This window comes from Oreochromis niloticus, linkage group LG12 (assembly GCF_001858045.2).
Source record: "Oreochromis niloticus isolate F11D_XX linkage group LG12, O_niloticus_UMD_NMBU, whole genome shotgun sequence".
Taxonomy (NCBI): Eukaryota; Metazoa; Chordata; class Actinopteri; order Cichliformes; family Cichlidae; genus Oreochromis; species Oreochromis niloticus.
Window position 1 is genome coordinate 19425161 of NC_031977.2, and position 12578 is coordinate 19437738.

A 12578-nucleotide genomic window follows, 5' to 3' on the forward strand; every position below is an offset into this window, starting at 1 on the left:
ATATCAAACTGAGGGATGACTGTGATGACTGGGGGTATATGTGCAGGTGGCGCTGTGCACATGTCATTGCAGGTCATCCGCCTTAAAGGCGTGAACAGAGGTTTCTTCAGCCAGGACACACAAGGTAGTGATACCCAAACTTATGTTTTGTACCCCATTCCTCTCCTTCAGTGAACAGAAGTTAGACATAACTGTTCGTTTGCCCCAGAAAGTGTCTTTTTTTCCAAGCTTTTGAAAAGTCTCCCTCTGTATAATCTGTGCATCTCTGAGCTTCTGTATCGATATAACATTAAAACGGCACTAAGGAAAACAACAGAGTCATACGCTTGTGTCTTCAACCCAGCAGTGACACAATGTGCCAGGTTACAGAAATCGAGAGGTGCACGACCGGCGGAAAGGTAGAGGTGGCAGAGGTGACCATATTCCACATGCCGGGTATAATGGGACCCTGAATGAGTGAGTGGGTGAGTGAGTGAGTGAGTACATAGTTTTACAAACTAAATTAGATGCACACAATCAAAAGTGCCTTGTTTGCATAGTCACAGATGATATTCTAAGTACAAATAATTTCAAGTTGACTGGGTTAGTGTGGTTTAATTTCATCAGTATCAATATCTGGCTGAACAGATGCTGACACTAATGATTATGTTAATATTAACGTCTTGTTAGTGACCTAAGCATGTTGCAATGCTGCATACCTTAAGTAAGCTCGAGAGGTCGTCATCCTTGTGTTTCTGTAACTATAAAAGAGTTCACAAGTTCAACATTAAATAAATATTTATGCTTTATGGCCAAACAACATGTCTACTAAAATTTCTCAGCATCTTTGTAACAGAAACAGTGTTTCAGTATAATTATACTGTACCCTTTTCTTAAAGTATGTTCTCCATTTGTGGTATTCTCTTATGACAATTTCAATTCTTCTTTTCCAGGATTTCCCCTCTGCAGCAATGGCCTGGAAAAGAGAAAGAGAGAGATAGGAACTAAACCGAAGCCTATGACAAGCATATGGTACAAAGAAAGGAAGCAGGGAAGGAAAACGAACATCAATGTCAAGAAAGTGTTTTGAGTAGGGATGGGTACCGGTGTCCGGTGCCATGATGGCACCGGTTCTGACATAAACAGTAACCAGACCGAAAAGCAGCGCACATTTCGGTGCTTTTTTTTTCCTGAGCCAATTCTAGCCAATCATTTTACGTTTCCGAGGATAGTAGGCGGGTCCAGGTACGTATGTTCTTTTAGAGCAGAGCTACAGATTAAAAATGCCCAAGGCGAAGCGATCAAAAGTCTGGCTGTACTTCACAGCAAAAGGTGCAAACTCAGCAGCCTGCAACAAGTGCTTTAAGCTGATACTGTGATACTGTCAAAGGAGGTAACACCTCAAATCTGATGAAACACCTGGGGACGCATAGCGGGTTTTTTTTTTAAAGCCGAGAAATGCGCCGTGTTTGATAGCTTGCTGCGAGACCTCACACCGTGCACATCTACTGCGGGTGTGGTGCCTGTTATCGGACCCAGAGTTAGCAACATCCCCCCAAAAACCCGAAGAGGAGAGTCCTGGCCCCTAGCCCTGTCAGCGTAGCAGAAATGATGACGGATGATGATGGCAGCAGCAGCCGTTCTCCTCTGCGTGAGGAGCTTCATGTTGTTCGTGTGTAATTAACGTTGAGTACGCTAACCACATTATTACATTAATGCATGTAAGGTGAACTAGCAAACACCGTCGTAGTTACATGCGGCTGTCTTCTTGTTTGATGGCAGATACTCCCTTCACCCTGGCCAAAAAGGCTAAAATGACCAAAGAAAAAGTGGAAAACAGTTAAACATGAGAGGTTTTTGGACAAAGTTTGTGTTTTTTCCATTGTTTAAGCACTGCTTCCAGCCAAGAGTGAGACCATATATGCCCTATAGCTGCAGAAAAGGCTAACATTGTTATCTTTTTACATAAAACACAGCTGAACATGAGAGGTTTTTGGACCAATTTTGTGTTCTCCATTCTTTAAGCACCGGTTTGAGCACCGTTTAAGAACCGGCACCGTTTCAAAAATACCGGTTTGGCACCGGTATCGGATAAAACCTAAACGATACCCATCCCTAGTTTTGAGTGTCTGGACAACTGGATGATTTCAGCGAAAAGAAAAAACAAGTCTCTGTGCATCTCACAATGATCACCACTTCTTCATCTTTACCTCAGGACGATGGGCGTCCAGGTCCATACTTCCATCAAGTGGTGTCACAAAGTGACAAACGGGATTCGATCTTTTCTCCACATCTGGGGTTTGAAAAATAACTCAAGTTTAAAATACAGAGTTGGATTTTTCCATCTTAGAGAAGGATATTTAGAGAATATGAGAAAAAAACAAAAAAAACAAAAAACAAATCAACATAACAAGTATGTACAGTTATGGTCAAACATTTCCATTCATCATACACACAAATGTCAAGGTTATTTTGGTCTCTTAATGATTTCTTCAAACTGCTATTTTTCCAGGGTGGAATGATTGTACAGCATACATCTCTGATCATTTAAAAACAAAAAACAAAACAAACTAGAATACGCTCATTTCTAAATGACTGTGTCCATATATTTTATTGTTGCTGGCGACTTCAACCACACCAACTTAAAGACAGTCCTCCCGAGATTCCACCAACATGTCTCCTGCCACACCAGAGGAGACAAGACTTTAGACCATGTTTATTCCAACCTGGCTGGAGCCTACAAAGCAACACCCCTCCCCCACATTGGACAATCGGACCATCTCTCCCTGTTCCTCACACCTAGGTATTCACCACTCATCCAACGTGTGAAACCTGCTGTGAGGACAATTAAAGTGTGGCCAGAGGGGACAGACGCAGTGCTCCAGGACAGATTTAAAAACACAGACTGGAATATGTTCACCCACACAGACCTGGACCAGTACGCCTCATCTGTACTGGATTACATCTCCAAAACCACAGACAGTGTCACCACCCAGAAACGGATCACCATGTACCCCAACCAGAAGCCTTGGATGAACCGGGATGTTCGTCTCCTCCTGAAGGCCCGCAACACTGCCTTTAGGTCAGGAGATGCACACACCTACAGTACAGCCAGGGCTAATCTAAAGAAGGGCATCAAAAAAGCCAAACACCATTACAAAAAGAAGGTAGAAGAACACTTCTCCAACTCCAACCCCCGACGCATGTGGCATTACAGACTACAGGACCACCAAACCCTCCCCCGCATCCTCTGATGTCTCCTTCCTCAACGAGCTCAACAACTTTTACGCTCGTTTTGAGCGAGGGAACCCCACAACCACAACCAAAGCAGACACGACGCCAGACCACCAACCTCTGACTCTCTCCCCCACCGATGTAGGAGCGGTGCTGAGCAGGATCAATGTCCACAAGGCTGCAGGTCCTGATGGCATCCCCGGGCGTGTTCTCAGAGCGTGTTCTGGGGAGCTTGCAGGAGTCCTGACAGACATATTCAACCTGTCCTTGGCCCACGCTGTGGTACCGGCCTGCTTCAAATCCACCTCCATCGTCCCGATACCCAAAAACTCCAACCCATCTTGCCTCAATGACTACCGCCCAGTAGCACTCACCCCCATCATCACTAAGTGCTTAGAGCAGCTGGTCCTAGCACACTTCAAATCCTGTCTTCCCCCCCACCCTGGACCCCCACCAATTCGCATACCGCCAGAACAGGAGCACAGAGGATGCAGTCTCCATCGCACTGCACTCTGTCCTCTCACACCTGGACAACAACAACACCTACGCCAGAATGCTGTTTATAGACTTCAGTTCAGCGTTCAATACAATCCACCCCTCACAACTCATCAGGAAACTGACAGACCTGGGCATCAGTTCCCTCATCTGCAAATGGTTACTGGACTTCCTGACCAACCGCCCCCAACATGTCCGGCTGGATAACCACTGCTCATCTACCATCACAATGAACACCGGTGTACCACAAGGCTGTGTGATGAGCCCTTTCCTCTACTCCCTCTTCACCCACGACTGCAGATCTGCTGATGGTTCCAACACCATCATTAAGTTTGCAGATGACACCATGGTGATTGGCCTCATCAGTGACAACGATGAGGCCGCCTACAGGGAGGAGGTGGATCGTCTGGCTGAGTGGTGCGACACAAACAACCTGCTGCTTAACACCGAGAAGACCAAGGAGCTCATCGTGGACTACAGGAGGAATGCTGACCCACATCCACCCATCCACGTTAAGGGGACAGCTGTGGAGCGTGTGAGCAGCTTCAAGTTCCTGGGAGTCCACATCTCCGAGGATCTCACCTGGACGACCAACTGCTCCAAGCTGGTCAAGAAGGCTCACCAGCGCCTCTTCTTCTTGAGGACTCTGAGGAAGAACCACCTTTCCTCAGACATCCTGGTGAACTTCTATCGCTGCACCATCGAGAGCATCCTGACCAACTGTATAACAGTCTGGTACGGGAACTGCTCTGCCTCGGACCAGAAGGCGTTGTAGAGGGTCGTGAAAACTGCCCAGCGCATCGCCGGAGCACCACTTCCTGCCATAAAAGACATCTACAGGAAGCGGTGTCTGAAAAGGGCTGGGAAAATCATCAGAGACCCCAGTCACCCATCACATGGACTCTTCACCCTCCTGCCCTCTGGGAGGCGCTACAGGAGCCTCCGGACTAAGACCACCAGGTACCGGAACAGCTTCTTCCCCACAGCTGTCAGACTCCTGAACTCTGCCTCCTGACATCTGACAGCCTCTGTAGAAATTATCCACACCCTCACTTATCTTAACTGCACTACTGTATAGCTCTGTGTAAATAATCATTCTGTACATACAATAATTTTTAACCTTACAACTGTTTACAACTTGCATAGTTCCCATTTCTGTATAACTGTATATCTCATATTTCTGTAAAGTTATTTATTTCATATTCTGTATAGTTTTTCATATTTATATCCTGTTCATAGCTTGTACTCACTACAGCCTGTACATACCTATAGTTATAGAATATTCACAACATACTTCATACCGTGTACATTATAACATACCACAATAGACCCATTTCTGTAATATACCTGCATATCTATATTATTGCTAATATATATTGTAATATATCTATATCACTAAAACACTTCTGGATGGATGCAAACTGCATTTCGTTGCCCTGTACCTGTGCATGTGCAATGACAATAAAGTTGAATTCTATTCTATTCTATTTTTACCCTTTTTTCCACCGCAGAAAAAGAAGAGTTCATAGAAATTACCAAAGGCCTAAAATTGCTACAACATTCATACCCACGATGACTGGATGTAACATTTTGACTACAACTGCTATTTAAAGCTTCATTGTTAAAATAAATAGCTCTATTTGTTTAGTTATAACTCACCCAGCTTAGAAAACACTTGACCCAGATTTAGTTTACTTAGTAATGTAACTAAGTTACTATTAGTCACTTCCACAAATCAGGCGTCACCCGTGGTGACCTTGGATTCACATCAAAGTGTATTTAAGATACACAGCTTTCTGTTTTAAGTCATCTATCGTCAGGCTGGTATAACTTTGAAATATATTAGCCAAAACATAGTGGCTCAGTTTGCAAAACATGGATTATAAGTGTAGTCTGTGTGTTTCTCCGTTTACATTTTCTTTTATTCTAGAATTAGGTTTACTGCATGTCTGGAAAAGTGGCTAAGCTTCTGCTGTAGTAATGACTTCCAAGAAACATGTTCACATGCAATAAAGTATCATATCAGAAGGACCACAAGTAGCTATCTATAAACACAAATAGAAGCTTGAATAATAACTTCAGTGAGAAAAGCATGCTGACATGTCCTAACCATGATACTAATAGTCCATTCCAACAAAGCGTTTTTAAGAGCAGTATTCAGGTCAGTACATGTCCCACAAAATGTGTATAAGATTTCAACAGTGATAATAAGACAGCTTGATTACAGGTTTCTCCAAACCCCTTCACTCTGCTCTCACACTGCTGGATCAAGAGCCTGTGTATGAAAGGATACTGGAGACAGAAGATCAGAAACTGTCTCTAAGAACTATTACGGTGGAAGTAAGACCGGCATGAGATCCTTTCCATTCCCTTTAGTATCATTATTAAGTGCCCATCTCATCCTATCCTGTATTTTTTTGTTGTTTGTAAGCGGCTTAAATTTTTATCTGGTATAGTAAGAGATTTTTATGAAGCCCATCAAACACTTATTATGATTTTGCTGTAGGCATTTTTCCTTCACCCTTTGCTTTTCCCTCATTAACGCAGATTACATGAATTCACCTGCTGCAGGCAGCCTGGTTGTTTCCTGTCTGTTAAGTTGCTGATTCCACACTTCCTGTGCTCTGACCTGATTTCCCCCCAGGATCTAAAGTCACATGAAAAACAAAGTTTTCACAGGCTCTATGCAGTCCTGTAAATAACTATACCCTTACTGCTTAGATAGCTTTAAGAAGGGAAGGCACTGGAAATCAAATGCACTTGATTAATTAACTGATCATCAGCAATGCACACCTGGAGCAATCAGGTGTATATTAACATAATCCCACAATCCAAAGAGGAGATGTCCCAGAAAAAAGTCAAACAATAAAAATAAATTTTATTTATTTTTATTTTTTTAAAAACACAAACAAAAAAACTCAAGCCTACATCTCAGACTCTGCAGGCTTCAGTTAGCATGTTAAATGTTAAATTTAGATAATTTCAAAAACACTGAACAAGCACAGCTTGTTTGGAACGGTTGCCAGGAGAACTCCTCTTCTCTCTAAAGGAACATGTCAGCACAGCTTGCAAAGTTTGCAAAATAAACCAAACACAGACACCTCACACTAACTGTCAGAGTGCATTCTTGATACAAACGTGAAGCCATCTGTTCAAGAGCTAAAGCTCGGCTCAAACTGGGAATCGAGGATTTCCAGTGGCCCAGTCAAAGTCCAGACATCAACCTGACTAAAATGATTTGCCAGGACCTTAAGAGAACTGTGTATAAATGAACTCGTGCAAAACTGACCTGAAGCAACGTTGTAAAAAAGAGCGGGCCAAATTTCTCCACGATAATGTGAGAGACAGATAAAGTCACATATAAACAAAGTACTTCAAGTTATTGCTGCTAAAGGTGGTTCTACAAGGCACTAAATTGTGGGTGTAGTTAGTTTTTCAAAGCCTTTCATGTTCCTCCCCTTCTTAAGCATATTGTTTTAGACCTTTATGCAGCTTTTGTAGTGATTAAAACTAGCTTCTCATTAGAAATTACAAATTGTAACAATAATTGCTAAACTTTTATAATATGGGGACTCCAGAAGGTTGGGGGAAAAAAACCTGACAGAAAAAAATAAGTTAGTAAGTTCAGTGTTATGAGTAGACACAACACTGCTTAATCCCCAGAGTTACATGCATTTTATATGCTTTAGTGTCTCATAGAGCAGCATTAAGAGGCCTAACAAAATTATCTCTCTGAAAAGGGTGAGGTAGAATTAATGGACTGAAAAAAAGCAGCCACTGTCCACAGAAACACTTTGAAAGACCTGGAGAACTACTGCTCAAGACCACTTTAAAAAATTACACAAAGGTCTTGAAGCAAAACATAAAGAAATGAGGAGTGCCTCGAGACTTCCACAGTACTGTATAAGGCTTCTTTGTAGAATCTAGGGCTGATAAATTAAATTATGGCAAAAACCTTAAACACAATCAATCATTTTCATGTGTTGAATTCTTTTTCTTGTAAACATACATTTATTTGCACTTTAATTAGCTGAAAATCAATTAAAACACACCTGGTGTGAAATACATTTGGGAAGAAAAGGGCTGTGTAGATAGTGAAACCAAGAGCAGCACATCAAAAGAAACTGCAAAACAGTAATCGCTTTTAAAAATAACTGGACGCTATAACTGTAACCGAAGTTCAAGTTCAGTGAATTGCGAAACCCTACTAGAACCCGTAGGAGTCCTTGTTACAATCCTTAAAAGGCAAAAAGATTCTGGATAAAAGAACCACAGACAGTGAAACATTGTCTCTGCACCATAGATGGGTTCTCATTAGAACATCAAAAATGAGCTTTTGAATTAGATCTTTTACAAGATGTTCCATTCATAAGCTAAAGAACTTGATATGGTTCATGTCTGGCCCATGAATGTCGATTTATCGCAAAGGACTGTGTTACACTGAGGGCAATTTTTTGTTAAATATTAACCAAAAACAGTCACTTTCACTTTTAGTGTATGAAATGAAAAGCACTGTGGAACTCTTACATTGGATGTACCAGGCTCGCCATATGGCGTTGTTCAGGCGAATCTTGTCTCTCCAAAGCAGTTTTAGCCCTTTGAAGTTCTTCCACTTTGGAGACACCAACTTACCACTGAAAAGAAAAGAAAAACATCGGTGAAATAACTGTAAGACCAAACGAAAAACCCGTAAGATACTGTAAGAATAACCTGCATTAGCAAATCACAGTTTTTTTCTTTGATTAATTGATCACGCAACGTGTGCATGATCAATTAATCCTGTATCTTTTTCACAGGTTTTTTTTAAAGCCTAATCATGATGCTTAGTGGCTATACTGATCCAACACCCATCAATTAGTAAAACGGTAAGAGAGCACCATCCTCTGACAGGAGTTATGTGTCTGATGAAAGAGTCTCACCAACTGCGCAGCCTAAATTTGGCTAATTATATTTGAACTGGGGTGGGCCACAGGACAAAATGTAAATAAATAAAAATGTATAATCACATTAAAAAAAGGTGTGAAAAAAAGTGAAAATAAACCACACGTGCTGTTCGCCTGCTCAGCCCGTGACTTATGTCTAACCACACGAGCGGGAAAGTAAAGACACACAAGAACAAGGAAGCCTGTTTAAGGTCATGCTTGAGTTACAAGTTATACCACAATATGATGGTGGCTGCTCCTGCAGCTTACGCAAGCAGTAACATCACACATACGCAGACACACACACACATACATCGGTAATGTTGAGACAAGTGAGCACTGGGGGAACTCATCTGTATCTGCAGGTATGTGTACAGCATGTGCGCTTAATGATTACAACACAGTAACGGTTCTGTCTGTTCAGTGTCAGATAACAACAAGATGGGACAGTCAAACAATCAATGATAAAAATCACTGACGCTTTGTGGACTTAAAGGATGCAGGTGTACCATTCTGATAGCAGAGTGCTGAATTGTAAAAAGACTGACCATTACAATTAACAAAACAAAACAAAAAAAATTTCCAAAGTGCCTTAATGGGGAAATGTTTATCACAATCCAAAGGGGTTAGCTCACAGTTTCCCGTCTTTCCATTCTTCCTGTCAAATTTTACAGCCTGTCCTTCTTGTCCAATCCTTCTCCTTTTCATCATTTGTGTGTTTATTTACTGTACTGAGTATCATTTACTGTACTGCGCACTGAGTCTTTTGGAGCATAAACAAGCCGTTTCAATGGTAAATGCCCTTTTGCTCAAATAAACCCTCATCACTTACAACAACAACAGTAACTGTATCTTTAAATAGTCAGGACAAAGGAAATCCTCTGAGCAGCTGGCACCTCAAACATAGCTGTAAACAGAAAACTGAGTACGGCCACTATTACTATACCGTACCATTATAGGGACCATCTTTAAACACCTTCTACTTTAAATCTGCACAAAAGCATTGCTTTTATGCAAACATACAAACAGTAATCCTATTTATTAACTGCCCAAGTTTGCAAATTCTACCTTTTCAGAATAACGAGATGCTTTATTTATCTGATTTAAGTATTTTATGGAGGCATTATCTTGTGATAAGAGCTGCACGGAACAATTGACAATTGAGTTATAATGATTGTCAATTAATTTTATAAATCCCTGCTCAGACATAACTGCTCAACATTGTCTGGATCTGTAATTGAACTGGAAACTTGAGATGCACAGTTTACACTAATAATTGACATATTTTTGGCTTTAAAATGAATCAACTATTGATAAGAAATAAATATTTTTAATTCTGAAGCACTTATGTGCTACACATGTGATGATGCCACAGAAACCAGATTTTAAACTAAGGCAAATTACGATGTACAGGCCTGAGCCAGGGCCATGGTGGGGGTGCCCTGTTCATTTAATCTGATTTGTCACCAAGTCATAAAAAAATTTATAAAACCACCAGTCTGCTGGCTATGAAGGAGAATGCTAGTTTTAAGAGCCTTCTGCACAGACTTCATTTTTCATAGCAAGTAGAAATGTCTTTAAAACAGTCCGTACCTCTACTACATCCACAGAAATGTGTGCAGCTTTGTTTACAGTTCAACCCAGAGTGCTGACATGAACAGTATGTTTGATTCATCCCACTAGCACACAGGAAAACTGCCATGCTAACTTCATGTACAATAAGCCAAGAAACAATAACAAGTACAGTGATGTGAAAAGGAACGCTTTTGCATGACTCTCTGCCCACAGACTAATTACGCCCCATGATTCAACGGCTTGTAGATCAACCTTTTGCAGCATTAACTCCAAGTAATTGTTTGCTGTATGATTTTATCACTCACTCATACCATTGTGGAAAAGTTTTTGCCCATTCTTCTTTACAATGTTGCTTCAGTTCAATGAACTTTGCAGGTATTTGTTTATGCACAGGTTTTTTTAAGTCCTGCCACAGCATTTCAACCGGGTTGAGGTCTGAACATTGACTGGGCAATTGCAAAACCTTGATCCTTCCAAACAAGCTATTCTTGTTCAGTCTTTTTCTGTTTCTGTCATTACATTTAACGTTTGACGTTTCAACTGAGACCTTTAGAGTCTGAGACATAGCTCTCTGTTTTTTTTGCTGGTTTTACGAGCACTGGTTAATCTGAGGTGAATTTGCTAGGATGTCCATACCAGCAAACTGGCAAAACTTCTGCTTTCATAAAGGTGCTCACATTTACTGATGATCTATAACACCTAGCTGCTACTTTCCTTCATTGTGGCAGCAGTAAGGGTGTTTTTAGGTTTTAACGGGATTGCACAGAGTCCTGTGAAAACTTCCTCTTTCACATGACTGTAGATAAGCCTGCCACAAAACAAATTAAACTGTTATAAACATCCACTGTGGACAAGTGTCAGCATAACAACACATCTAGTTGATTCCTGCATCCAGGTTTTTTGGTTCCAGGGTTCCTAGATGGGAAAACTGCAAGACTCAGTGGGATTAGTAAGAAGGGATGAGGTACAACTTAATTTAAGTAGGAACAATTTAATTACTAGAGTCCTGAAATATTCTCTAACTACTATAAAGCTAAGCATTAATGTGTGGTCACACAGATAGGACAATGTGGCTTGACTCAACAATGGTCAATATGGCCATTTCATTTCACTCTCTCTTCCTCTCTTCCTCTCTCCCTCTCTCTCACTCACACACACACACACACACACACACACACACACACACACACACAGAGTAGAATGGCTGTGGCTCAGGTGGTAAAGTGGATGTCAGTGTGTGTGTAAGGAAAGGCACTGTATGTGTGTGTGGTTGAGTGAACGCGAGTTGCAGTAGGAAGTGCTAACTAACTTTTTTTTAAGAAGCAGCCAATCAAAAGAACGTAGCCTTACTGGAAAGGTGGCCCACATTTCTACAAAATGAAAAATACTGCTAATTCACAACCTGATGATGTCATGTAGTATGATATGAGTTATAGGGGATATTTTTAGCAGGTAATTTACACAATTCAACCTACAATCCCTACATAATTAGATGCAGGGATCGTTTTTTCTGTGTCTGGTTCCTTGATCCAAGTACGGCTTCTACATTATCTCCAGGACCACACTCCCTACAAAATAATGATCATCGAGCAGGAAGTTAAAGGAAGACTCGTGACCGCATGCAGTCGCCCCATGCCTGACTCTGCACATAGAGGAAAGCTCAGCGTGGAGGAGTGGGTGAGGAGGAGCTAAAGTGAAAATGAATGTTCCCCGTGTGTTTACATAGTGCGCCATAACTTACCTATACGCCAGAGTCATGCACTCAAAGAGCTTCGTCAGTGACGCGTCTATGGAGAAGTGCGACGAGCTCGCTTTTCCAAAATGATAGGTCTGACACGTTTGTTTGTTGACAGTGTCGAAGTCGTAGCCTTTCTTCGGCGGGTGCTCGGTGTGGGGCGAGGACACCATGAAGTGTCCGCTGTGGATGATCTGAGACTCCAGTCCTTCTGCCTTCCTCAGCCCCAGGTGAGTCTCCTCCGTGTCCGAGTCGTCATCCTGCTCCTGCTTTATGCTCGCGGAAGGACAACGGTATTTGTGCCGCAGGGACACCTCGCTCATAGCCATGTCGATAACTCACCAGACAAATGGCTAAAGTTAGCCAGCAAGCTAGAACAATAAAACTCTCCCTTTCATGAGTCTCTCTGGAGAACACACCGATTGTTAAACTTCACCAGCTTCGCGCCGCGGAGTCGAGGCCCTCGGTTCACTCATCGCTAAGCTCGCTATCGGTCATTTAACTCCCAACTTAACTTGCCTTGAGTTGACGTAGCTACGAGTCTCAACGACCAGCTGACGAGAAGCTGCTCACTGGCCCCTCTGCCCAGAGCAGGAAGTTCCTGTCGCAAAGCGCCTCTGATTGGGCCGACTCAGAAC

The 12578-nt window shown here is 42.0% G+C and overlaps 1 protein-coding gene across 2 annotated transcripts in view; it reads right to left on the bottom strand.

Annotated features, from left to right (window-relative positions):
- The window catches only part of mlxip (MLX interacting protein), a 33845-nt gene extending 21307 nt beyond the window's left edge, over positions 1 to 12538 (bottom strand). For both annotated transcript variants that reach the window (XM_019365289.2, XM_019365288.2), the window contains exons 1-5: positions 11947 to 12538; positions 8236 to 8342; positions 2190 to 2272; positions 866 to 955; positions 699 to 740 (exon numbers count right to left, since the gene is read on the bottom strand). In XM_019365289.2, the coding sequence (XP_019220834.1) occupies positions 699 to 740; positions 866 to 955; positions 2190 to 2272; positions 8236 to 8342; positions 11947 to 12269 (645 nt within the window). In that variant the 5' untranslated portion in view covers positions 12270 to 12538. The remainder of the gene's footprint in view (positions 1 to 698; positions 741 to 865; positions 956 to 2189; positions 2273 to 8235; positions 8343 to 11946) is intronic.
- Positions 12539 to 12578: the final 40 nt, after the last annotated feature.